Genomic DNA, 26,615 nt, shown 5'->3' with positions numbered 1-26,615 from the left:
TGTCCAGTTCCCTTCATTTTCTTGCAAGTGCTGTGAATTCATTCTTTACAGCTGAATAAAATCCCACTGTGTGCATGTACCATGTTCTCTCCACATACCCGCGTGCATGTACCATGTTCTCTTCACATACCTGTGTGCATGTACCATGTTCTCTCCACATACCCGCGTGCATGCACCATGTTCTCTCCACATACCCGTGTGCATGTACCATGTTCTCTTCACATACCTGTGTGTATGTACCATGTTCTCTTCACATACCTATGTGTATGTACCATGTTCTCTTCACATACCTGTGTGTATGTACCATGTTCTCTTCACATACCCATATGGGTAGACATCTGGGCTGGCTCCCTTTCTTCACTGTGGTGAACAGTGAATGAACATGGACGTTCTACAGAGGTCAAGCTGCTACAACTCTATCCAGTCTTTCTATCTGGACAGGAATTAAACGTCAGGCGACAAAGACCTAAAATTTTACAGAAACTTGGATTGTTAATTTAGAGACATATAAGTAGTTCCAATAATTCATGTCTATAAAATTGGTCTGTGCATCTGTACATATAAAACATTACAACGACACCAATGTGGTGCTGTAGTTCTGTGTTTACATGTGTACATATGTGACATTAGCATGACAATAAACACACCAATGTGGAGCTGCAGTTGTGTTTACACGTGTGCATGTGACATTAGCATGACAATGAACATGGCACCAATGTGGTGCTGCAGTTCTGTATTTACATGTGTACATACGTGACATTAGCATGACACTGAACACGACACCAATGCGGTGCTGCAGTTCTGTGTTTTACTTTCACCCCCTTTAAAGAACACCACCAATCTGTGGAAAATGCTTTATTGTATCATGTCTATATATATACTGCAAGAAATATTTCCAAATACAAAAGTAATCCAGACTTAATTAAGTGAAAATCAAATGATCCAGAAACATTTCTTCCTTAGTTTCCACAGAAATTATTAAGAGTTCACACCCTGATTTTTTTTTCCAGAAAGATTATTCCAGCAGCTTCGAGTGCTCGATTCGTGCAATCGTCCAGTCGGGCTTCACTCCTTGTGTGAATTCCCTCTGAAATCTAGGAAAAACAGAACAAATACTGTCATCTTCCACCAACTCAAACGTTCTCAGGTAACTACACAACTCGCAAGCATAGATTAAAAGCAGTGTTTAAAAAGAAGCTAATTCAATGGTTAATGGTAAATCACAATGAAAATGTTTATTCTTTTAATTGCGTCAGAACAATCTCATAGTACTGAAGTACAGTCTTAATCCCCGCATTTCTAATGGTCTGTTCTATAGTCAGCACCCACCAGCCCTGACAGAAATTTGGATCTTGTTATTAAACTAAAGTACACGCTAAAGTGAGCAGAAGCAAACTGGGCTCTGGGTATGCAAACTCACTTTAAATATCAGCATACAGGAAAAGACTCTTTAACCCACACTGTTACCAATTTAGTGAAAAATAGTAGAATTTGGTTCAGTTCATATACATTAAATCAATCTTTAAAGCATCAGGTTTTTAAAAAGGATTTATTTGTATTTTGAATTATGTGTGTGTGTGTCTGTAAGCGTGTGCATGTGGAAGAGGGTGCTCACGGAGGCCAGAGACATCAGCTCCCCCTGAAGTGGACCACACGTGGTTGTGGGCCCAGGACCTGAACCTGGGTCTTCTGCACAAGCAGTGTGTGCCCTGACCACAGAACCATCTCTTCAGGCCCTAGTCTTAGCATTTTGGGCCATATTGGTCTTATAAGGAATATTACAAGAGAAGAAATTTAGTACTGATGACACAGATCTTAACTATAAACAGGCATTTTAAAAGAGGTGATTAATAGATTTAAATTAAATAAGTATTTAATATCCAGAAAATATTCTGGATAATTATAATCAAAGCATAAAATAACAGCAAGCGTTTCTCAGGCTAGCCATGACGGCGCACCCCTTTAATCCCAGCACTCGGGAGACGGACAGGTGGACCTGTGAGCTCTAGATCGGCCTGGGCTACCGAGAGAGCTCAGACTAGACAGGAAGCTGTCTCTAAATACACAAGTGCACGAAACAGAAAGCTTTTAGACAAGAGAAACAAGAGGAGATTAACTTCTTATATAACTTAGTGAGTCTCTTTCTCTTCCCAGGACATTTTGGCATTTGCTTTGTTACTTTAGGACAGATTTATATATGCCTGGCAACTAACACAGCATTCTCTTAAGGAAGTGCGTCTCCACCCACCCGCTCTAGCTGCTCACCTGTGCAAACGTTACAGAACAATGCTTCTTCTCAATCTCTTTAAGAGCGTCCCTTCAACTCAGCACCTGACCTACAGTGTCCAGCACATGAAAGGCTATGAAAATGTCTTCTGAATGAGTGTGTCAACTGTGGCAGACCCGAATCTCTAAAGATGGCAGCATCTTGTGTTTCACCCCACACACAGCTCTGCAATGTGAGCTTGCTATTCACTGTCTTCAAAATGCGGACTGCGACAGATCCTGTGATGGCAGACAGCACAGTACAGTGAGATACTGCTGCTTTAGTCCGCATCTGGGCCATCAGTTTCCAGGTTCTTCCTCTTGGCAGCCAGGCACCAGGCAAATGGTTAAAGTAAAGCCACAAGCCAAGCTGCGTAAGTCCCAGAGAAAAGATGCCAAAGAGATGCCACACATGACAGCCGAAGCCACTGCGGGAATGGATGCCCCTGTCCCTGAGACCCCACCTGATGCAGGTGAGGCAGAGGAAGCCCCAGGGCTGAGCTCCCATAACTCAGCACATACATCATAGGCAAAGGCAATGACTGTCTGAGGCCACCGAGGACAGGCTGTTTTTCTTTAGAAACAGGGCCTTACTGTGTAGCCCTGGCTAGCCTGAAGGGCTAGGATAAGACTCGGAATCACCAAGCCCACTGGAATGCTACCGCTTTGGAATTGTAACAGCCCTGTTTCATACTCCGCTTCCCTCGTACGAGCCTGTCACGCTCCAGCCCTTTTCCCCCTAAGGCTCCCTGCATTCTCACACTCTGCCTCCGCCTCCCATTTCCTTCAGTGAGAACGAAACGCACGGCCGTACTTACTCATAGCTGGCGCTAAACAGCTGCTTAGTCTCCACGCTCTGATCCCCCAGCTTCACCTGGAACACACTGGCTCCACTTAAAGACTCACTGGGGATGTCGGCACTAGTCAGATACCAAAAGCACATCAGGATGTTAACGAACTTCCTTCCTTAGAGAGAAAACACACACACACACAAGCACACATACAAATCAGAATAATCTATCAACTTCGTATCCGGAACAAAATCAGAAACAGGCAGATCAGCCTTTGTACGTCCTCCAGATAACGTAAGATGTGTGAATAAATGCCATTTTCTTTTTCTTCTGTCCTCTCTGCATCTCAATAACCAATCTACTGCTAGCTAATCACGTGCTTTACTAATGAACCACACGGATTATTCTCCACTTACACCACTTCCTAAAACTAAAGGGATCTTAAGGCAAATGCCTGCCCCCCACCCCACACCCACAATGCTGTCCCGACAGAAAGGCCTCTGTTCTTTGACTCTGCTGTGCCCTAAGTCTCACAGCATATGTGTAACTCGGTTAACAAGGGTGCTAACACGGAACCTGAAATGTCACCCAAGACACCTTTCCACGTATTTCCAATCAACCTGCAGGTGAGTTTATCTATTAAAGATCTGCGCTGTCACTGCTGAAAGGGCATGAGCAGAGGCTATCCCTCTGCGTGCCTGTCTTGGGATGCACACATAGGAAATCTGTGCTGTCACTGCTGAAAGGGCATGAGCAGAGGCTATCCCTCTGCGTGCCTGCCTTGGGATGCACACATAGGAAATCTGTAAATGGACCAATGAGTCAGTCAATGGACTTTTGGGTGCGCTATTGGAAAATTCACATACTGGAAAAGGAAGAGAACCGAACAACCACCAAAGTTCCTTCCAGCTTTGCCACTGTTGCCTAATTCAATCTGGGAGTTTTATAATCTTCTTATCTGTCTTTATCTTCTCAAACTGTTTTGGTTTTCTTTTATACTTTATTCCTTCCTTATAACACACAGCTAGAAAAGTAAAATACTCGTGTTTTCTACACTTTATGAAATCCAATATATAAATATTTTTATTTGAAACACGGAAGCAGCCTGATTTGTTTGTTTGTTGTTGTTTCTTGGTTTTTCAAGACAGGGTTTCTCTGTAGCTTTGGTCCATGTTCTGGAACTAGCTCTTGTAGATCAGGCTAGAGATCCACCTGTCTCTGCTGCCCGAGTGCTGGGACTAAAGGTGTGCACCACCACCATCTGCACCATCTGGCTGGGAGCAGCCTATTCTAAACAAACTATTTTCATCAACATATGTGAGAACCCTCTCTTTTTTTTGTTTTCAGAGATAGGGTCTATCTATCCTGGCTGGCTTTCAACTCAGAGATCCTCCCACCTCTGCTGGGATTAAAGGTGTGGCCATCACACCTGACCTTGGGACTTCCTGTATAGTAAACAGCAGTAACCAGGCAGAGATCTAGCCAGAACCCGCTACCAGGCACCAACTCTTTCCAGAGTTAGGTATTTAAACAGCAAATATGGTATATTTTTTCTTTCTTTGAAAACTCCTATTTCTTCATTTATTATGCATACATGATTGGTTCTATAAACTAGAAAAGTGACACAGGTTTTGAAGGGCTACAGCGTCTGCTCACACAGACCTAACTCCTCTGTCCTGTGGCACTTCAGTTTTACTTGAACAATTAACGGCCACAAAGTCGCTCGGCCAGCGTTACCTTTCTCATCATAGTAGATAGAGATGTCTCCTGTGGACGTGTAGACAATATCTTCAACATCGGCAGCAAGTGCACTCCTACGGTTATCAGACAGCGAGGTGACCTTCTCTTTTAACACCTGCAGCACCTGAGTCGACAAAAGAAAACCAGAAGTTTATCCATTTAAGTTTTTAAAGCATTTTAAAAAGTGGTATTTATTATGGAGTTTTTCCAAAACCTATTTTTAAAATATTCTGCCTTATCTACTCATCCTCAAGAACAAGTTATTCAACTCGGCAATTACTGATAGAACATAAGTGAGACTATGTTTGTATCATTCAATTGCAAGAATCAGACACTTTTTAAATTAAAAGAACACGTTACCTCTTTGGTTACAAGTTCTTCCAATAGATCAAATTTACACTGTGACAGCAACTTAGATACATGAGCAAAAGCCTGGGGAAAACAGAAGGGTAAAGATTACTCCAAAGGATCATATAAAATACCACACAACATACATACTTAAGAGAGTATTGTAACAAAGATTTGCTCTATGGCAACTATTACAATAATGTTGGGTCTGGCTGCTATTGTAAGCTGATTGACTTTTTCAGATGGCATGGCCACATGAGTAGTTACAAATGAGCTCACTGCTGCTGTGGGACAATGGCCTGTACCATGTCACTTGTATTTCAAAAAATGCTGCCTGGCCAGTAGCCAGGCACAAAGTAGCGGCGAAGCAACGAGAATTCTGGGAAGAGGGAAGTTTCATTTTGCAGTAGTGACCCAGATGCAGAGAAAGCAAGATGTGACTGCCTCACCAAAGAAGATACCAAACCACGTGGCTAACTCAGACAAAAATTATGGGCTAACATAAGTTATAAGAATTAATTAAGAAAAAGCCTGAGCTACTGGGTCAGTCAGTTTATAACTAATGTAGACCTCTGTGTGATTCTTTGGGACTTAACAGCTGCAGGACTGGGCAGGACAGAAAACCTCAGTCAACAAACTACTAATTATGAACCCAATTTTAAGTCCTGGGAGATGACAGTGTGTGGCAATTATATAGTAGATATTTCAATTAAAAATTACTGTTTTTTTAAAATGATGATGTAACTATGATCTACCTCTTAATCATTTACAGATGATGAGAAAGTAGGGCACTCTATAGAGTCTAGGCTGTACTGGAAGTTTAGAAAGCTCAACGACAGACAGAACCCCTAGACGAGATATAACATAGGCTAGGGAAAGGGGGAGAGAAGAACCAGTTTCTCATTTCCATCAGGGAACCTCAGCCTCAACTCTGAGGTCTTGATTTAAGGCGGGAAGAAAAAGCACACTCTGTACACTCCCAGCAATGAGGGAAGTTGGCGCATTCTGATTCTGTTTGTGCTTCAGGAGCATTCAGTCTGCTGAGAGGACATTTTCAGGAATTACCAGAGGGCAAGCAGAGTGGGTCTGAGAAGCACTGTATAGTATTACTGGTGCAGCTGTCCTCCCTGTCACGCTTATGCTGAAGCCTAGAATTCTCCCTGGGATTGTGACTCCATCTGGAGACAACCCCTTTAAAGTGACTGGATAGAAAAATGAGGGGTGAGCGTGGGTCCTAATCCAGGACCACTGGGATCCACGACAGGAGGAAATGTGTGCGCATAGGTCCTAATCCAGGACCACTGGGATCCACGACAGGAGGAAATGTGTGCGCATAGGTCCTAATCCAGGACCACTGGGATCCACGACAGGAGGAAATGTGTGCGCATAGGTCCTAATCCAGGACCACTGGGATCCACGACAGGAGGAAATGTGTAGCGATGCTGGGACAAAAACACATGCAGAGGCTCGGGAGCAGGCACAGCTTCTGATACTGAGATATCGAAACACTTCTGTTTAAGCTACGCAGTCTGTGGTCCTCTGCTGTAACACTTAGTAAACTACTACAGTCAACGCAGATGATGCCCAGAAAATGCACGTGGACAAATGGACTCAAGGTCTCCCTGAACACTAAAGAGGTCCTCAGGGCCAGAGGTCTTACAATGCTTGGTAAGCTCTCACTTGCAATATGACTGGTGCTATGGACAAAAGGAACTATCATCACTACGCAGAACCCTCATCTCTAGTTTGTGTGCTCAAAATCATACCTGAGAAAACCGCCCTAAACGTTAATAGTCATAATGAGGCTACCCTGGCCAGATCTCAGTGGCGTGGGAATGTCGACCTCAAGGTATTTCTGGAAAGTCTTCTTTTTCACTGAAAGCACTGAACAACTGTACAAGAAAGCTCTAAGAAACAGCGCATGGCTCAAGGGTAGTTAAGAAGACAGTAATTTTTAGGTAGGGACGACAAGTGGGTATATTAGGATACGTATTTCCTTATTTCCTTATCTCATGATAAACACTTGCCTAGATTATATGCTACCCAGTAAAACTGCTGATGACTCTGGAGTACCACGATGGCTTTTATTATTTCTTAGAAATTTATTTATTATTTTATGTATGTGAGTACTTTGCCTGCATGTATGTCTGTGTACCACGTGAGCACAGTGTATCTTCTGAGGTCGGAGGATAGGGGGAGATTCCCTGGAGCCAGAGTTATAGACAGTAGACAGCTGTGAGCTGCCACATGGGTGCTGGGAATGGAACCTGGGACCTCTGGGAGAACAGCCTGCGTTCTTTAACACTGAACTCTGTCTCTAGCACACGCTCTCTCGGTGTGTTGACACGCACGCTAAATTTAACCTTTCTAAAGCCTGATTTCATCACGGCTAAAAGAAAATTAGACAAGAGGACCTTTCAATTGCATGTTATATGAGGATGTTCATGCCTGACACATGTGTGCACTAGTGTAGTTGTGCCCGGACGATGAGGTAGACTCACACGTGGGCACTGCAGAGTGTAGGATCACCCTGATTTACCTATACGTGCACAATGGACACAGCACACCGACTAGCAAATGTACCCTTCATCCGAATGTTGAGGGGGGTAATATTACTCAAGCTGGCTCCTTTTTATTTGTGTAAACACAGGTACTAGCTAAGAGCTGACTCAAGGACACTGAAGTTAACGAGGACACTGATTACAGGAAGTTAAAAACACTAATTTCTAACTAATGTTATCACATGGGAGTTGGGTATCTATGGCTACAAAATGGAAGAAAATCTGAAGTAGGTCAGGAGTAAAATTATAAATACCAGCATATAATTATAGTCCGTGTTATTAAATTATGCTTAATGATTTTTGGTCTTTGGCAATATGAACTGGGGGATAAACAATGCCTTCTGCCTTTGTTATCAGTCAATAGTTCTCTGAAATGCCAGGCATTGACGAAGAAAGATGAAGAGGAAATTAAAATAGCCTTCCGTCCTTGAAAGAGGCACACAGTCTGGATTCAAACTTAACCGAGCCCCTTCTTCTTGACGACCACGCAAACACACCTAGCTGCTTATTAACGTCAAGAGGCTGAAACCTTCCGTGTCTGGGTCCCTACCATCGTTTGGTAACTCGGACTGCCACGAAGTCGTTCACAACTAAACTCTTGAGCATGTCAAAGCGGAAACGCATGAGGCACCCAGGTCAGGGGAAGCCAACCAACCTGCTTCGCCCCCTCAGAGAACTCAGCGATGCTGAAGTCCTTGTCGAAATAGGCCCAGATAAGGAAGGCGTAGATTCGAGTCCGGACCCAGTTGATGGGGTTGGAGAAGCCCAGAATGATCATCCTGGGTTTTTGGCGCTGCTGGGGCTGCTCCTCGGTGCTGTAGCGGCGGCTGGGAGCAGTGGGCAAGGAAGAGAGGGACGGAGGGAGCTCTGCCTGGCGGAGCAGCGGCCTCCGGGGGCCCCAAGAGCGCAGGGCCGGGCTCGACCGGACCCAAGTGCAGCGAGGGACCGGGGCCGCACTTGAGCCCAGGCGGCGGCGGCACAAGCAGCAAAACTCAACCAGCGACAGCCTCACCTCGGCGGCGCCGAGAGTCCGAAGTCGGGCGGCCCGGCCGGGCAGAGGCAGGAGACGGGCGGCCAGCGCCATGTCTGTGACCTTTCACCTCTGCACGCCTGTGCAGTCCCGAAAGGAGGCCGGAGGGAAACCAGCTCTGCGGTGCCGGGGAAGGGGAGTAATGGACGCCTGCTGCTGCCGCCTCTGGTGAGTCCGCCCATTGCGGCTGTGTCACACGCCGCCCAAACAGCAGCCAACCTAGGCAGCTTGCCCTGGGCTCCCCGCCCCGCGCTGCGAACCAGCCGCCCACTGTCATCCGTCATCCTGGCGGCCCTTTTCTCCCGGGGTTGTGTTTCCGGAAGGATCACTCGCGCACGGACACGTCCGCCTGGGAAAACTAGCTCGGGCCCAGCATGGCGGAGCAGTGCTTTCCGATACCCAGGCTTCGGGGCGTCTCTCGGGAGCAATTCCTGGAGCATCTCTACCCACAGGTGAGGAGACCGCGGCGGGAAGATCTACCGGGACTTCCGTCGGCTCTCCTGCTACCCGAGTGTGGAGGGCGGAGACGGCTTTTCCGGCCTCGCTTGCTCCTCTTCTGTGGGGTTTCCTAAAGTTTAGCATAGGATCCTCTACCCGCCTCCCTGATCCTCGCAGTCTCTGTCTATTTCGAGATATTAAGTTTTTGAAGCACAACATTTCAATCCAATGAGAGATGGACAGCAGGGAAACCAATGGGAATCTTCCCGGACGTTTCCTCTGGTACAGGTCTTTGGTTTTAACTTGGATCGTGATTAAGGCTTAATAAGCCCTTTAGCCTTCAAAGAAAAAAAGAAAAACTAGCAGAAAGTAGTTTTTTTTAAAAAAAAAAAAAAAGAAAGAAAAAGGGTTACTTTCAGGACGTTGCAAGATAGTCCAAGTTTCAGGAAAACCAGTAAGGATTCTGGCGAATATTCGAAGGGAAAAGGTCTCTAAGGTTGTTAGTGGCAGTGGTGTGGGATCTGGAGACAGGCTGGACCAGCCTGCAGTCTGTGCACCTTTGAGAGCTCTCTGCTTAGAAGACAAAATTCCTGATGGCACTCTAGTGAAGGGTTTCTGATCGAGTCCATATGAGGCAGAGTTTAAGTTTGCTTCAGCAGAGAGATGCTTTGGATGATATAGTCTTATCGGGTAAAACCGTGGGTCACTAAGGTTGCACACAGAAGTTAAGACCCGCCTTTTACTATCCTAGAAAATAGCTGGTGTACAGGTTTGGGAGAGGAGAAAAGCTATACCTGGTTATATATGTTTTGGCCTTAGACATGATTTGTTGCTATTGAAAGACTCCCGCGGGCATCTTCCTTCGGGAGAGACCCCAAGCCCAAAGATCAGTCGAAAACACGCAGCCGGATGCAAACAGCAGGAGGTTTATTGGATACGCAGGTACCTGGGGCGACAAGTCTCTCGAGGACTTGCGCGCCTGCAGATTGGGGGTGAGGGGTTCTTATAGGAGAGCAAAAAGCGAGGTTTACAGAAGCAAGATGCAGGGTGGTAAATTTTTAACCTAAATAACAATGAGGGGACTACTCAGCGGTTTACTGTTCCTCCTATCCTGCCCCCCCCTTTCCTGGCTGGCGACCAGATGTCTGATTGCACAGCCCCTGACTCGTGAGAGCCCCGCTTTATACATGACTCAGGCCTCGCAATCCTCTCTTTCTTCGTTTCTATGGCCAGTCCATAAATCCCTGTCTTGCAGCCAGATAAGGCTGTCCTTGCTCTAATCTCAGGTATCTTTGCTCAGCATTCCGGAGGTTCTGAATTAAGCTTGTTATCTGTGAACCTTTGCAAAACGGTATAATTGTGGTTAAAACGAGTTGGGGTCCTTCACTATAATATTTTTATTTGAAGTATTTCCTTATAGAAAGAAATACTGTATTCATGTAGGCAACCTCCCAGCAAATTTTGTTAATTTTTGTGCTGGAATTTTTTTGGTGGGAGGTTTCAAGACAGGATTTCTCTGTGTAGCCCGGGCTGTCCTGCAACTATCTCTGTAGACCAGGCTGGCTTCAAACTCAGAGAAATTCACCTGCTTCTGCCTCCCCAGTGCTGGGATTAAAGGTATGTACCACAATGCCAGTCTAACTGTGCTGAATTCTTCACTCTCAGCTGGTGGGAGATTTCAGACTGCAGGGCGGAGGTCCCCCATCGTTTTCCTTGTCTTTCTGCCTAACCTCAGTTACAGTGTGTTTGAGGCAGAACCAAACGAACCGACAGAAAAACACAGCAGTTTTTAAATCAACATTTATGTCTGCGAACCAGGCAGGATTGCTCACTCCTGCACTGAGATATTAATTCTTACCACCTACATTGGCTAAGATTAAAGACATAATTTCCCCCTGCAGGGGAGGGGGTGTATTGAAATAGCAGCCAAGTGATTTAGACCAAGTGATTGAACTGTTGGTACAGCTCCCATGCTACATATTTACTTTATAACTCAGCAATTCTTAAAATTGATTGATCTGTATTCCTTGACAGCTTTTCCTTGACAGCTTTATACATAACATAATGAATTTTGCTCCTTTTCACTCCTGTCCTGTTGTAATCTCATCAACAACTTCCCCTCCTACTTCATGGCTGTGTGTAGTGTCCCACTGAGTTTAATTATTACCAAACAATCTCTTATTTAGGGATTTACTTTGCAGATATTTCTCTAAATATATGATAATAGTTACAGGATTCTATTATACTGTTATTAGAAGTAAACTAAGTATACATGAGAGATGTCAGGGTCCAGCCTCGAGGGGGTTCACACGTTCCATGGTAGGGGGTGTGTGGATTGGAAATATTAGATAGGAGGAAAAGAGATAGGAAAGAAAAGGAACAGAACCGGCAGGTTCTCCTCAGGAGAGCAATCCAGTGAATACTGAATTCATCCATGTTTATTTTCCATGTGCCTATATACCCTAATCCAAAGGAGTGGGGGAGACAGCTTTAATGTAACACAAAGAACAAACTAATTACCTGCTTCCATACCTGAAATACCAAGCAACTATTTCCTGAATTAAGCATTCTGTCATTTAGGAAGGACGTGCAGCAGCTACAGGATGCTTAGATGAAGCAGGCTGCCACTCCCTGGGTCAAACCTCCTGTCACGTCCTTGAAGGAGCAGGAATAGACCTTGAAAGGTGTAAACTCTGACCACCCACTTCCGTGGGCCCCTACAGAGAGGGAAATTAGATACATTTTGCTCATTATTTTTGATACACTAAGCTGTAAAAAAGAATAATGTAGGAACTGATAGCAATAATTTTCAAAGTATATGTTTTTAAACTTTAAAAGGGAAATGTAGTCTTTTGGGAGATGGGGAGGAGAAAACAAATGTGTGTTTGGGGCACTTCAAATAAAACAAATACAGGCAGTGGTTGTGCGAGCCTTGATGCACTTGGGAGGCAGAGGCAGGCAGGTCTCTGAGTCTGGGACCAGCCTGGTCTGCAGACAACCAGTGCGACAGAGAGAAACCCTGTCTCAAAAACCTGAAAAGAAAAGAAAGAAGAAAGGACGGAAGAAAGAAAGTAATTAATTGACTGTCGCTAGAGGATGAGTGAGTGTGAGTATGTGCTGGAAGAATTTGGTGGTATAGCTGGCTTTGAGGGGAATCAGATTAATATTTTACATTCTAAAGTAATAATTAAAAAACAAGCAGTGACTGGGCTGGGAAGAGATAGATGGATTTCTGTGAGTTTGTGGCCAACTTGGTTTACATAGTGAGTTCTAGACTAGCCGTGGCTAATTAGTGAGACTCTGTCTCAAAAGAAAAACAAAAATTCAACAGAAGTGAGAAATTATTTAAAAACAAAATAACCCTAAAGTAGAAATAGCTGGGTGGTTGGCTGCACGTGCCTTTAGAGGCAGGTTTATCTGAGTTTGGGGCCAGCCTGGTTTACACAGTGAGTTCCTGGGGCCACCAAGGCTACACAGAAACAGTGTCTCAGGAAGAAAAAGAAAGAAAGGGAATAAGTAACAAGTGAGCCTGTCTGAGGGCTTTATGGGGTAAGTTACTTATAGCCCTGTGAACTGGCAGTTCTGAAAGTGTTTTCTGGAAAGTCTGGAATTTTGCAGATGATTGAATATCGATGGTGGGAAATAAGTTTTTCACTGTTGAACAAAAAGATACAAACAGTAAAGGCTAGATTTAACCTTGACGCATGTATTACTCATAATACATTAAGTTTATGTATATGTACATGTGGTGCATAGATGATGAGAGATAAAGACATGTGATTGCATGTCTAGATTTGTGTATTGGGAGGGTTATACACATGCCCTTACATGATTCTCAGCTCTTACCATGAGAAGGCAGAAGTTAGGATACAACACGGAAGAGCCCCTTTAGGGTAGATGATGGAATAAAAATACACTATACACATCATTAAAATGTTAAAAGAAGAGCTCTCTCTTCAGAGAAACCAGAGTTTCCTAAAGAAATGATGGATTGCAGGGCTAGACAGGGACAATGAAAAAGATACCTGGATTGTTCTATTTTGTTATAAAATAAGGAGATGCTTAGTTTTAAAGTCACAGGAACCAGTCCAAAGAGACCTAATGGTCACATCTGTGATGATTTAAGCATTAGAATTATACCAGTAAGCTTGGAGGCAGAGAGATTGAGTAAATGTTAGGAGAATGTCATGTGCCCCCCGGTGTGCCCTGGGGGACTACTCCATTTCTCTCTGGGACAGTCCTTGCTCAATTGCATCACCTAAAATCTAACCATGAAGAAACTAGAGACCCAAATCCAAGGGACTCCAACAAATTAATTGGCTTCTGTGCTCAGAAGCTGGGCAAAGAAGACAAAGAAAGCTGATGAACCAGATGGGAAGAGCTGTGGTCCCTGAGTCTGAGCTTCTCAGCCTGAATTCCAGGTCAGGGAAGGGAGGAGATGATTGGGATAATTAGTGAAGGTTGCATAATAACGTCAGCGTGAGATGCTTCTTCGGTAATTGCTCTGGAAGAGAATAGCCTATTTTCAGAAAACATGCTTCGGTTTTGGAGAGGAGGACATGATAGTAACAATTTCACTTTGAGGTGGTTCAGCAAAGCAGTGAGGGAGCAGCTGACAGCACAGGCGGCTTCTCACTGAAGAGTCAGGTGGACAGAAGATGGACGCTCTCACGTTCGTGCATTGTTTTCCAAAGCTCAAAGTGATAGCAAAATTAAAAGCTACAAAAGTGAAGTAAAATTTAATAATTATATTTTGCCATAAATAACATGAAAATATTTAATATTTGAATTTATCTGCTGATGATGCTGTTTGTTTTCCTGACCTTAGGTTTGTTCTGGGTGTATGATCAGGTAATCTGCGTGTCTGAGTCCCAGCACAAACTGTTAGATGCTTTCAGTCGGAGCTCCTCCTGCTCAGCTCAGAGCCACCCTGTGACTCCAGGGCAGCCCCCGTGGAGTGTTTGTTTTCACAGTTGTGTTGTGTTTTCCCTTTCTTACAGAGGAAGCCTCTTGTGTTGGAAGGACTCGACTTGGGGCCCTGCACAAGCAAATGGACAGTGGATTACCTGAGCCAGGCTGGGGGCACGAAAGAGGTGAAGATTCACGTCGCTGCCGTCGCACAGATGGACTTCATTAGTAAGAACTTTGTGTATAGGTATTTTCTTCTGAGGTTACTCCGGGGACCCTTTCTTAAACCTTTGAAAATATTTTTACATCATTATATAAGACCATTCTGCATCTCATCTTTAATCCAGTTTATGTAATCATGGAATAGCTTGCTGCTTTTTAATGAGTGGCTTAAAAGACAAGAATTCTGAGTTTGTATAACTGTACAGAGACATTTCCACAGTCTTATTCTTTTAATATAGGGTATCCTGTGGAGTCAAGGAACAGAGAATTTCTATTCTTGGAGTTAGGTGGCCTCTAAAGTTGTGTGTGGTGTTCGTTCAGTCTTTACTGCCCAGTGCAGGATGCTGTCTCTCTGCCTCTCAAGAAGCACAGGGCAGCTGTACTTGGTGCACACAGTCTTCCCTTTAGTAGCGTTTAAAACCATGCTGAGCTTCGAGCGCCTTCCATGCTGGTTGTATGCTGTGCACTCTTCAGCAGGTGAATCGGCCGCTGAACGGCCCCATCGAAAGCTGTAGATGTCAGCCTGCAGATTTCCTGTGCTGTTGATTCCCGCGAGAGTCATTAAAAATGTTAGATTAAAAAGCAAACAACTTTCACATTCTGAGCCTGTGCAGTTCCCAGCAAATTAAATCTACTGAAAGACCCCGTTGTTCACAGATTCAGTGAGAGATGAGCTAAGCAGGGGTTTCTGGTGTCGGGGCCATTCCTCTCTCACCAGTGCAGTCCAAGCCTGTGTAGTAACTGCCAAAGTATTTCTCCATTTCCCACCGAGCGCTCACCATTGTAGTTTCGGATTACTGAACAGGCCACGGACTGAGCTTAATTGCCGTAAGTTTTTCCAAGTGTAAGAACTTTGCAATTTTTTTTCAATCAAAAAAGTGGAAGAAAGTACTGGAGGGCCGAGACTTTCTCAGCCTGTGGTCAGGATTGTTTATACTCCAGACAAAGGCCATAGCAAATGGGTGTTGAGACTTCATCTCGAATGGTTTGGATATTTTTTCATGTCCTCTAAACTTTTCAAAACTTGCTTTTAAAACACATATATTATGTAATAATTTCTATTGCAGCTTCTGCAAAGCCTTTTATTAGAGCTATAAAAACGTGAAAAATTATTTTTGCACAAGGATAAAAAGTAGATTTAATTTGTTCTGATTTGTTTTAACATTTACTAAGCAGTAGGACAGAAGGAATTTAATCTAGAGATACTGAAACATCAGGAATCCTGTAGATAACATGTTCATAACGTATTGATATGTAATCACATTGGTTCTGGTTGTTTTTATCCTTTCTCGGCTGTTAGGTCGTGCCTGAACTAAGTAGCATTAGCACCTCGCGATGCTCTCAGCAGGGGCACCGTGTGAGCTAAGCTGGGGACTCCAGTCACAACAGCACCCAGTTCTGTCCGCACCTCTTCTCACTGTCGCTCTCGGAGAGCGGCCATTCCAGAAACAGAGTACTGGGCGATGCATTCAGGGGTGGTGGTGTCTTCATGTGTGTCGTCATGGCGTCTTAGGTGCTGCGCCAACTCTAAGTTAAACTTCCCACGTAAACTATAAGATAGTCTAATGTAGATATTGCTTACAGTGGTTGTACAGAGGAGAAAATGAAGGTTTTTAAAAACGTAACTTGGGGCTCATGAGATGGCCCAGAGGATGAGGTGCATGTTATCACTTTGGTGACCCGAGTCCAGTGCCCTGGACACGTGGTAGAAATGCCAGCTCCTGCAAGTTGTCCTGTGACCTCCACACACTTGCCATGGTGTGAATACACCCACATCCAGACCCCCCACACACACACGCCATGGTGTGAATACACCCACATCCAGACCCCCCCCACACACGCCATGGTGTGAATACACCCACATCCAGACCCCACACACACACACATGCCATGGTGTGAATACACCCACATCCAGACCCCCCACACACACATGCCATGGTGTGAATACACCCACATCCAGACCCCACACACACACATGCCATGGTGTGAATACACCCACATCCAGACCCCCCCCACACTTGCCATGGTGTGAATACACCCACATCCAGACCCCCCCACACACATGCCATGGTGTGAATACACCCATATCCAGACCCCCCACACACACACATGCCATGGTGTGAATACACCCACATCCAGACCCCCCCCACACATGCCATGGTGTGAATATACCCACATCCAGACCCCCCACACACATGCCATGGTGTGAATACACCCACATCCAGACCCCCCACACACATGCCATGGTGTGAACACACCCACATCCAGACCCCCACACACATGCCATGGTGTGAATACACCCACATCCAGACCCCCCTCACACACATGCCATGGTGTGAATACACCCACATCCATCCAGACCCCCACACACACAAATAAATGCATGTAATGATTTTAAATTAAATTTAAAATATTAAACAATTTGTCTAAGATTGTGTGGTTTAAAATGATAAAACCCAAGTGTATATTCAAATTTGCTCATCCCAGAATCCATGAGAAGCCTTCTGTGATACTGTCTCAGTGTTTTGTGTGCTGGTCCTGAAAAAAGGCTCTGTCATAGAAGACCTTCTGCTTAGAACAGGCCGGACAGAGAAAGCCCAGGCTGAGGAAGTTCCCGGCTGCTGTGTAGGGCAGGTTGTGGGCAGACTGACACTGGACCTTGCTGGGAGCTGTTTTATCTTGCTCTTGCAGGGTCACTGGTCAGTGCTGCTTTGGGAAAGAAGTTACCAGCATTCATTGTTCTTCTAGTGAAAGAAGCTAAGTGTGGGCAGTGCAGCAGTTACGCCGGTAGCTGTGGGCACAGCAGCCTCCAGGTCCGAATGTTTTGTGTGTGGTGAACCTTTGGTAGGAGCCTTGAATAGGAAAGTGACAGAAGCTTGCTGAACGCCAGAGCAGAGGCTGGAGTAGAGACAGTGTGACAGAGTGCGAGGCTGGAACAGCATGCTGGGAGAATGTTATCAGTGAATCGTGTGACTCAAGAGTCATCTTTGTCAGCCGGAGGCAGCTTAGTTATAACAGAACAAGACCGTGGAGGTCGTACTGAACACAACCCCAGCTTAGGGCAGTGGACCCCCCCCCCCCCCCAAAGCTAGTGGTTTGAGATTGGCCACAGGGGCGTATTCACACACGGTACCCAGGAAAGCCACTTTCTCGTCCAGTAAACTGTGATGCCTGGGATCTTAGCTAACACTAGACCTTCATCCCTACTCGGTGTGTTTCTGGGGAAGGGTAGCTAGCCCCAGGTCAGCTTCTCAGAGGAGAGTTCACAGTTCTCCCTCCTCCTCCCCTACACATCCTTGGTGATGAGACGGACAAATTCCCAGTGAGGGACTGGAGGACAAGCTTGGGAGGATTCCTTGTCGTGCTACTGATACAGTAGCATCTTCATGACTGGAGAATGGCTTTGCTTATCTGTCTGTCTGTCTGTCTGTCTATCTATCTATCTATCTATCTATCTATCTATCTATCTATTTATTGGTAGTAGGGTTAAAATCCAGGATTCCAGGATTCCAGGATCTGATGAAACTAGGAAGCCTTCTGCCCCTGAGCTCCATGTAGGAAGTGCTTTTAGTTACTCGGATGAGTAGAGCAAGGATAACTCTCTAACTTGAAGAATGTGGTAATGGAAGCAAACATTGTTTCTAGAATGTCCAGCCATTTTCTCCAGAAGCCATAAGATGACAGGGAAAGCAGGAGGTGAGAGTATTGCCGTCTCCTGTGCTGAGGTGACAGGCACCAGCGGGGGCTGGAATGTCTTCACCAGTGATCTCACTGCTCCTCCTTACTAGTGTGAGGAGAGTGATTGTCCCATTGACCAGATTTATTTGGCCCAGGCACATAAAGACAGGTGGCAATCAGAACCTCAAAGTTCGTGTATTTTACTTTATGACTTTATTTTGATTTATGTGGATGAGTTGCCTGCATGTGTGTCCAGTGCCCATGGAGTCCAGAAGAGTCAGATCCTCTGAAACTGGAGTTATGGACAATTGTGAGCCACACATGTGGGAGCTGGGAGCTGAGTGCATGTTGTCCTCAGGAGGACCAAGTGCTCTTAAGCGCGGATCCCGCTTTTCAGCCCAGTACCTGATACCATGGCAGTATCTCTCAGTGACTTGTGAAGAAGGATGTTGACCCTTGAAGAGCCATCGGAACCATACATTTAAAACCTTTAAGTCTAAATTTTCAGATAACAGGTCAAATTTATATACTGCTAAATGAATTTTGAATATTCAGAATTCTCTCAACATGGGTTATTCTAAAAGCTGGGTATTTCAGCACATGGCACCCAACTGCACCAAGCCTGCGTGCATCATGATGGTATTGCTAGTTGGTATGTTGTTTTTATGTCTAAGGATTCTGTTATGTTTATTTCAGAACTTTACCGTTTAACAAGTTGGTTCAGAGAGCAGCCGAAGAAACGCATAAAGAATTCTTTATTTCAGAGGTAATTTTTTTAGAAACCTTTAATAGACATATACTCAATGGATTTTGTGTGTGTCTGTGTGTGCATGTACACGTGTGCATGAGCTTGAGTCCATGTGTCCATCAGACACAACTATACACACCTGACGGTCTGCCAGTTCGCGGAACCCTGAGCAAACATTGTCCCTTAGAGGGGTCCTGCATAGATGGCTTTCCATCTTCTTTGGTTGTTGCTTGGATCTGTCCTGTGTGAAGAGTGTGACCCTGTGTCAGATGCTCAGGTGAGCCTGAAGAAATCGGCAGCTGTAGATAAGCAAAGAGCCCTTTCTTGATGAACCGGCTAGCAGTCTAATGACGAAATGATATTCAGATTTTGAAGGATGTGCTTTGAAGTCTAGCTAAAGGATCATTTCGGTGTGGCACCACAAATGTGAAAACAGCTAAGCTATTAATTTGTGAATGCAGGTTGATAGTTTATTGTAGGGTTAAATGAGATATCAAATTTACGCATCTGCATTGGTTTCTGGAAGGCAGCACTCTGGAGTGGGTTGTGCCTTACTTGACCTGCTAGATCTCAGTTCTCTGCCTGGGAAATGCACACAGCGCTGGGTGCTTTTGTCGTTGTTTGTGGGCGTGGGAGTAGAGTCCTGGCTGTCGGGGGCCCCAGCCCTGCAGTGACCGATCTATAATACCTTCTCTTCTTTAGCTACTCAGGTAGTCAGAAGTGTAAATGATGACTTTAAAACTACATATGTAATTCCGCTCTTGTAAATGATGCATTTCTAAATCATGCATGAGTTGACCCTTAAGGATGTGGTGGGAGAATGCAGGTTGCTGGGGCTAGGCATGGTCTGGTGTAACACAGTCTCCCTGTTTTTTGTTTTTTGTTTTTTGTTTTTTGTTTTTTTTAACTGTGCTAAAGGATAAGGTTTTTAATCTCATTTCTTGGTTGTATTAAGAAGTTGCTTGTTGGATTCACATTTGGTTTACCAAACGTTAAAGCAGCGTACATTGAAGTACCGGTTAATCGATGGCTTCATGCGTGCTGATGCTGCCTTTAGAATTCCTTTTGTGTGCTGGACCCACTGAGCAGCATATCAAGACGTTCCTTTATGTGACCACCAGGGGGCGTCAGTACATGACTTAACTTGGCCCTGTTTTAAGATTTACTCCATCTCTTAGCTCTCACTGGTTTTAATCAATACTGATGCTATTCTCTGGGATGTTTAGGATGAGAAATACTACCTGCGGTCACTTGGAGAAGACCCGAGGAAGGTAAGAATTGCGGATTTAAAGCAGTCACTTAAAATGCCCGTGAGCATCTTCACAGTGTCACTGTAAAGTTGACATTATTGGATACATCACCCATTTCATCCTCTTTGGTTTCTTTAATGATTTGTGTCCCTGATTGAGGAATCTTTAAAGATGATTATTCAGTCACTCGGGATTGTAGAATCTCAGTCATCTAATTTCTACGCAATAAGAGTCCCTACTGCTCCATAGCTTATAGATGGCCATTCGACTAATACAGTACTTACCTAAGAGTCCTGAAGACTCATTAGATGAGCCTTTATGTATTCAGAGGCAAATTCATAAGGCTAGACTAGATATGCATTCTGTGAATCTTGCTGGAAGTGGGACCATCTGAGTTAGTGAGGGTATTTGTAGCACAGATTCTAATTGGTGTTAATAATGAAAACCTGAAGTCAGATACAGGGTCAACGAAGCGGTGCAGCCTGCCGCTGGGGAGTTCTTTCTTCTCCCAGCGCTCAGACCGAGAGGCTTCCTGTCCTTACTAGTCCTCAGACTGCATCCCAGCTCCCATCTCTTCCCGGTTAACATTCCTCTCCGCCTCCCTGGTGCTGGGATTAAAGCTGAGGGCCACCACCACCTGGCTGTTTTTCTCTTTGAGACTGGATCAATTTCAAGTCGCCCAGGATGACCTTGAACTCATAGAGTTCTCCCAGGTCCTGGGGTTGAAGATGTGAGCCACCACTGCCTGGCCTCTAGTGGCTTAGCTCTGCACTCTGATCTTCAGACAAGGTTTATTAAAAACACAACAGAATCTCACTACATATATTAAAGCTGACAGTAGTGATACTTGAGTCTGTTTCTCCTTCACTAGAAAGGTGAGAGCAGCGGCTCTCAACCTTCCTGACGCTGCGACCCTTTAACAGTTCATGTGGTTACCCCTACAACCATAAAATGATCTTCGTTGCTACTTCGTGACTGTAACTTTGCTACTGTTAGGAACGTACTGTAGCATCTGATGTGATGCACAGGTGTGCTGAGCCACAGGCTGAGCAGCCCTGGTGGAGGGGCTGGTGGTGTCGCATCAGCGGGCCTTACGGCACTCGACAGGCGTCTGCCTCTTTCGTCCTTACTGCCCACGTGCTGTGCCTCTCAGGAACCTCATGCCAACGCTGCTATTATTGAAATTCTTCCCAGATACTGTTTGTAATCCGGATGTGTGTGTCTGTCGGTGCAGGATGTTGCAGATATCCGACAGCAGTTTCCCTCCCTGGGAGGAGACATCAAGTTCCCGGCGTTCTTCAGAGAGGAGCAGTTCTTCTCCAGTGTGTTTCGAATCAGCTCAGCTGGCCTGCAGCTCTGGACCCACTACGATGTACGTAGGTTACAGAATAAGGAATGGAAGGTTCAGACGTCTGCTGCTCTTGTGGGTCTGACATTCACAGATCGAGCTTTACAGGGCCCGTTAGAGACCTGAGCATCGCCACTGGCGGAACATGGAGCTGAGGGAGTCAGCCGACTGTGGGGTAGTAGTGATGTGGTGTCGGCTGGAGCAAAGCCTAGTCCTACATCTTCCTCTGTACTGTAACTATGAGATCATGGTTTAGTGGGGGAAGATGTGGGAACACAGCGTCTCAATGAAACACCTGACTGCCATCCCAGTGAAAGGAAGAAATTGTGGGGAATGGTTTGCAAGAGTAAGAATTTGGGGTCCCTGAAGGCCTGAGGATACGTATCCCTTGAGAACACCAAATGCTTGCTGATCTGTACAAGAGCAGGGTGAACAGACTTTGATCTTGCTTCTGTCTTCTCGTTGACTTTATCTGCTGACTGTATTTGTAAGCACAGTAAGCAGATTTTAAATGGTGTTGTGTGTAGTTTGGTGTTGGCGGCTGGAGAAACAGGAAGCTGCGGCACCTGTTGCGTTTCCCGTAGGCTTTTGCTGTGTTGAAACAGGAGTTCCGTTTTGAAGCACTGACTGGATTGACCTCAGATCTTTCTTTCTCTGCCTCCCAGCTGGCAGGAATTCCGGCATGTGGCAGGATGCCAAACTGTAGGACATGTGCGTACTTCTAGGACATTGAGAACTTACAGGGAATTTCAGTACAGTAACTCTATAATTAGTTGAGACAAACATGGAATCTTAGCCTATTTTAAAAGTTCTGTTTGAATGATTGGTGAGAAAATTCATGTATTTTTAACGTTATTGATTGTGCTTTATATTTTAAGTAGTTTCCTTTGACCTTGAATTACAGTAGACTACATAATGTTTGTCTTAAAAATAAGTCAGAGGAGCCATGTGGTCGTGGCACACACCTTGAGGCAGAGGCAGGTGGAAGCGAGTTCCTGGACAGCCAGGACTGTTAAACAGGGAAACCCTGTCTTGAAAAACTTAAAAAAAGAAAAAAATCAGAGGAGTAGTAATTATAGTTACAGAATTAGTTTGCTAAGTAAAGGTTTCGTACTGAAAGAAGAAATGTGTCAGTGTTGATAATATGTGATGACCAGGCACACATCTTGCTCAGTGCATGTCTTAATTCTTTAACCAAGTCACGTTCCTGTCTGCCTTGTAACATTTTTTCACAATCTGCACCAAGAGAGGGCACCGTCTGTGTACTCAGGGAGAATCAGCGTCGGTTCATTAGAAAGTACACCGTGGGAATTTGCCTCATGGGAGGCCTGTACAATAGTCTCACAGTCACGGTGTTGATGACCACGTTGTGGGTGGCATGTATGCAGAGGTCAGCAGCAGCTGCAGGGGTGCTTTCTGCTTGGCCCAGGGCACAGCTCGACAACTTAGTAAGACCTTAACCAAGGGAGCGCAGGGCACAGCTGCTGTTACTCCACTTCCTGTTTTCCTAATGCTGGTCTTCCCGTGTTAAGAAACATGAGGAAAATGTCCTCAATAACAACATAGTTGTACATGGAATGCAAGCTTTTCATTATTAGGTTTGAATTATGACTATAAGGGTTTTGTGTGGGTTGAATTTTACAAAAGGGATAGGGTTTAACACGCAGTGACACAGGCCTGTGATCCCAGCTCCTCAGAAGCTGAGGCAGGAGCATCAGAAGGCCAGTTTGAGCAACATAGTGAGGCCCTGCGAAGCCTTTCCCAATAAAAAAGAGAAAAGGAAAGAATGGAGTTTGAAGTTAACTCTTTTTTTTTTCTCTGTAGCTTTTGGAGCCTGTCCTGGAACTAGCTCTTGTAGACCAGGCTGGCCTCGAACTCAACAGGGATCCGCCTGCCTCTGCCTCCCAAGTGCTGGTATTAAAGGCGTGCGCCACCACCACCCTGCTGAAGTTAACTCTTTAGAGTGTCATTGGCTCCCTTGACTTGAATTGTAGATACTGCTCACACTACATCTTATTGGTCTTCAGGTAATGGATAACTTTTTAATACAAGTGACGGGGAAGAAGCGAGTCACACTGTTCAGTCCTCGAGATGCACACTACTTATATTTATCAGGTATGGCTTGACTTTATGTTTCTACAGTTTATTCTGTTTCTAGTAATGTAGGAAGACCACACTTTAGGATGTCTTCCTAATTGTGTACTGTATTCTCCATGGTGTGTGTGGAGTAACAACAGGCAGTATATTAGAGTCTCAAGGATAGACATGGTGGTGCACACCTTTAATCCCAGCACTCGGGAGGCAGAGGCAGGTGGATCTCTCTGAGTTCTAGGCCAGCCTGGTCTACAGAGTGAGTTCCAGGGCAGCCAGGGCTCAGAAAACCACAGAGAGGTTTCATATTATTTTATTGTATTGCATGGGTGATGGATGATGGTTGTCTTGTATAAAGTATGATCACTGAAAATTATCTTAGGATTCAGAAGAAAATTAGTTCTCACAGTAAATACAGCAATTAAAGAGTTAAGTTTCAAGTTTATATTTCTGATTACTTCTTAAACAATACAGACTTGGTTCAATCTGTGTGATCTCTCTTGGGAACTAGGTTCTAAGTCAGAAGTGCTGAATATTGACAGCCCAGACCTAGATAAATACCCACTCTTCCCTAAGGCGCGGAGGTATGAGTGCTCCCTGGACGCCGGTGATGTTCTCTTCATTCCTGGTAAGGCTCTAGACCACACTAGTGCGTTTTCTGTTTGTCTAGATGTACAGGTGCTTATCATTGTATCACAGCTGCCTCCTGTCTTCAGGACAGTGAACTGCTGACAAGGGTGCAGCCTCCTAGCAGTAGGCTGTACCATCTTGTCTAGGGATGTAGTAGGCCGTTCCGTGTGTGTTATTCACACAATGCATTGTCAACGTATTTCTGTCATAAAGCAGCCCATAACTTGTTGAGATAGTATTCTAAGTTAGTTTACTAAATAATGTGGACTAATATACCTTATATCTGGGAAAAGGTTATACCTGGTTGTTTTTTAAAAATCATTTTATTTCTAAAATATATGAGCATTTTAGAAATGGTAAATATTTTCTAAGAAGATTATAAATTTTTGTTAAATATCAAAATATTATAATACCAACATCTGAAAACTTTTCTGTATAGTTTCTATGTTCAATAAATAAATATTAATTTGTATGCTCATAAATGTCCATGTTAGTAACTATGGTGATATAGTTATTATCTGTAATTAACACTTTGGTGCATACCTTAAAATTATAAAGATCCTAAGTAATGGGGTTTATTGACCAAGGTTACTTGTGTAATTCTATTTGCTGTAATTCTATAACCAGTGAAAGCCAGGTGACATACTTGAGGGTCGATTGTAAGTCCCGTGCGCATCAGGAACCAGGTCCTTGCTGGTGTTCATATTCCCCCAGGCCAGCACCCTTCGCGCCTGCTGGGGCCTGGTCAGGGCCGGGTGCACTGACTTAGACTGCTCTCCTCAGCTCGGGGCCTGGTCAGGGCCGGGTACACTGACTTAGACTGCTCTCCTCAGCAGCTGCTCCTTCATGTAGAGCCTGTTGCCATTTAGTAAAGTAAATCTGTTTTTGTTCTTTAGAACATGATTACAGCTATGTAGTCTTCTCTTACTCTATATCCAGTTTATCTGGAAATTAAGTATTTGCATATATTTTAATGTAAAACAAGATTTCCATCTTTAGATTTACTTATCAGAATGGTTAGTTTTTTCTGGTATATTAACAAGTATAATTAATATATCTGGTATATTAATAAAGATTCTGAAAGACCTTATAATTAAAATCAAACGTTGAAGACAACTTTATAAAATACTGTTTTTCCATGAACACTCCCAGAACGAGTGTCTCTAAGATTGAAACCCTCCTTCATAAGACTGAACACTTTGGCATGGTTAGCGCCCCATCTGCTCCACGGAGGTGATCTTTAATACTCTTACAGCGCGTACGCTGTGAAGATGTCAGTGGAGAGCAGCTAGTGTGGGCAGGTTTCTTCCTCAGCACCACAGGGCCGGCCGTGGTCTCCATAGTTCTGGTAAAGGAGCGGAGCTGAGCAGAGAGAGACTGGATCTGAGTGGCTTAGAACCTAAAACCTGAAGCTGCGGTGTGTGCTACCTTAAGTCAGGAGAACAAGTATGGAATTGAATCACAAAGGACCAGGCATGGTCTTCAAATAATTAAAATGTTCTGTGTACAAACACACTCCATGTTCTGATGTGGTTGTGTGTGTCAGGAAGTATAAACATGTAACACAAAAGCCTGCCCCAAATCAGAGAACACAAAGCAAATACACTTTATTATGTCTTTCAAGCTAGGTGGGAAAAATGAAAATTCCCAAGGGGTTTAGAACAGGGCGGTGCTCTTGACGCTCTGACTGGAAAGCAGGGTATGCATGCCCCAGGAGCCTGACAAAGACCGTTTCTTACGTCGGCTCTGTGCAATCGTGATATTTCACTGACATTTGTTTGTTTTTTTTTTAAACTGTAAGTTTTATTTTTAACTTGTTTTTTTTGTTTGTTTGTTTAAAAAAAAAAACTTTGTACAGCTTTATGGTTCCATAATGTGACTTCTGAGGCGTTTGGAGTCGGAGTGAATGTCTTTTGGAAGCACCTCCCATCGGAATGCTACGACAGAACAGACACCTATGGCAACAAAGACCCTGTGGCCGCGTCCAGAGCTGTGCAGATCCTGGACAGAGCTCTGAAGACACTGGCTGACCTACCAGAGGAGTACAGGGACTTCTATGCACGCCAAATGGTCCTGCGTATTCAGGACAAAGCCTACAGCAAGAACTTGGAGTAAAAGAAAAGTGAACTAACTGTAGTAAAAATTTAAAAATAAATAAAAATCAGCTCAAGAACTTGAGAACTATAATAAGATATAAACATTTAAAGATGCTTTTTTAAAAATTGGACAACCCAGTCTCAGATTTATGGTATAAAGGGAGATGCATATCTGATTTCTACTTGGTACAGATTGAGAGTGCTTAGTGCAAGCATCCTTTAGTTCTAAGACATAAATAAGTAAAATGCCTACTTAATAAAAAATGTATTGATTCACTGCATGGAGTCTGCTGACGGAATGGCCTTTGGTTTTCGCAGTGATTTATTAGTTCACCAGAAACCTTTGTTCGCCCCACCCCCACCCCACTCTTTCAGCCACAGGATTGGCATCATCCGAGGTCTAGCTACCCTCGTGGTCCTGGACGGTTGCCAGCAGCAGCTGGGGCCTTGTGTGTCTTCATTTGTATGCAG

General features: G+C 44.5%; 2 protein-coding genes across 2 annotated transcripts; one reads left to right on the top strand and one right to left on the bottom strand.

The window, feature by feature from the left end:
* Positions 1–842: 842 nt before the first annotated feature.
* Maip1 (matrix AAA peptidase interacting protein 1) lies at positions 843–8,804 on the bottom strand. Its single transcript, XM_048456099.3, has 5 exons — positions 8,361–8,804; positions 5,157–5,228; positions 4,794–4,920; positions 3,084–3,231; positions 843–1,094 (listed from the first exon to the last, which is right to left on the bottom strand). Exons 1-5 carry the CDS (start codon positions 8,787–8,789, stop codon positions 1,016–1,018), a joined length of 855 nt encoding a protein of 284 aa, XP_048312056.3. The 5' UTR covers positions 8,790–8,804; the 3' UTR covers positions 843–1,015.
* A 224-nt stretch (positions 8,805–9,028) lies between these two features.
* On the top strand, positions 9,029–26,425 carry Tyw5 (tRNA-yW synthesizing protein 5). Its single transcript, XM_048456098.3, has 8 exons — positions 9,029–9,187; positions 14,174–14,328; positions 18,678–18,747; positions 19,956–20,000; positions 21,214–21,351; positions 23,355–23,442; positions 23,930–24,046; positions 25,907–26,425. Exons 1-8 carry the CDS (start codon positions 9,110–9,112, stop codon positions 26,161–26,163), a joined length of 948 nt encoding a protein of 315 aa, XP_048312055.3. The 5' UTR covers positions 9,029–9,109; the 3' UTR covers positions 26,164–26,425.
* Positions 26,426–26,615: the final 190 nt, after the last annotated feature.

This window comes from Myodes glareolus, chromosome 27 (assembly GCF_982192425.1).
Source record: "Myodes glareolus chromosome 27, mMyoGla1.1, whole genome shotgun sequence".
Lineage (NCBI taxonomy): Eukaryota > Metazoa > Chordata > Mammalia > Rodentia > Cricetidae > Myodes > Myodes glareolus.
The sequence above is the reverse complement of the archived record's forward strand: the minus strand, read 5'-3'. Positions and strand labels throughout refer to the sequence as shown.

Excerpts from the sequence above, each read along its gene's own strand:
- Maip1 (XM_048456099.3), bottom strand. The coding sequence starts at position 8,789 with ATGGCGCTGGCCGCCCGTCTCCTGCCTCTGCCCGGCCGGGCCGCCCGA. Across the intron at positions 5,229-8,360 it reads TCTCTGAGGGGGCGAAGCAG|GCTTTTGCTCATGTATCTAA; the intron begins GTTGGTTGGCTT and ends TGTTTTCCCCAG. Across the intron at positions 1,095-3,083 it reads CTGTTTAGCGCCAGCTATGA|ATTTCAGAGGGAATTCACAC; the intron begins GTAAGTACGGCC and ends TGTTTTTCCTAG.
- Tyw5 (XM_048456098.3), top strand. The coding sequence starts at position 9,110 with ATGGCGGAGCAGTGCTTTCCGATACCCAGGCTTCGGGGCGTCTCTCGG. Across the intron at positions 18,748-19,955 it reads AAGAATTCTTTATTTCAGAG|GATGAGAAATACTACCTGCG; the intron begins GTAATTTTTTTA and ends TGGGATGTTTAG. Across the intron at positions 24,047-25,906 it reads TGATGTTCTCTTCATTCCTG|CTTTATGGTTCCATAATGTG; the intron begins GTAAGGCTCTAG and ends AACTTTGTACAG.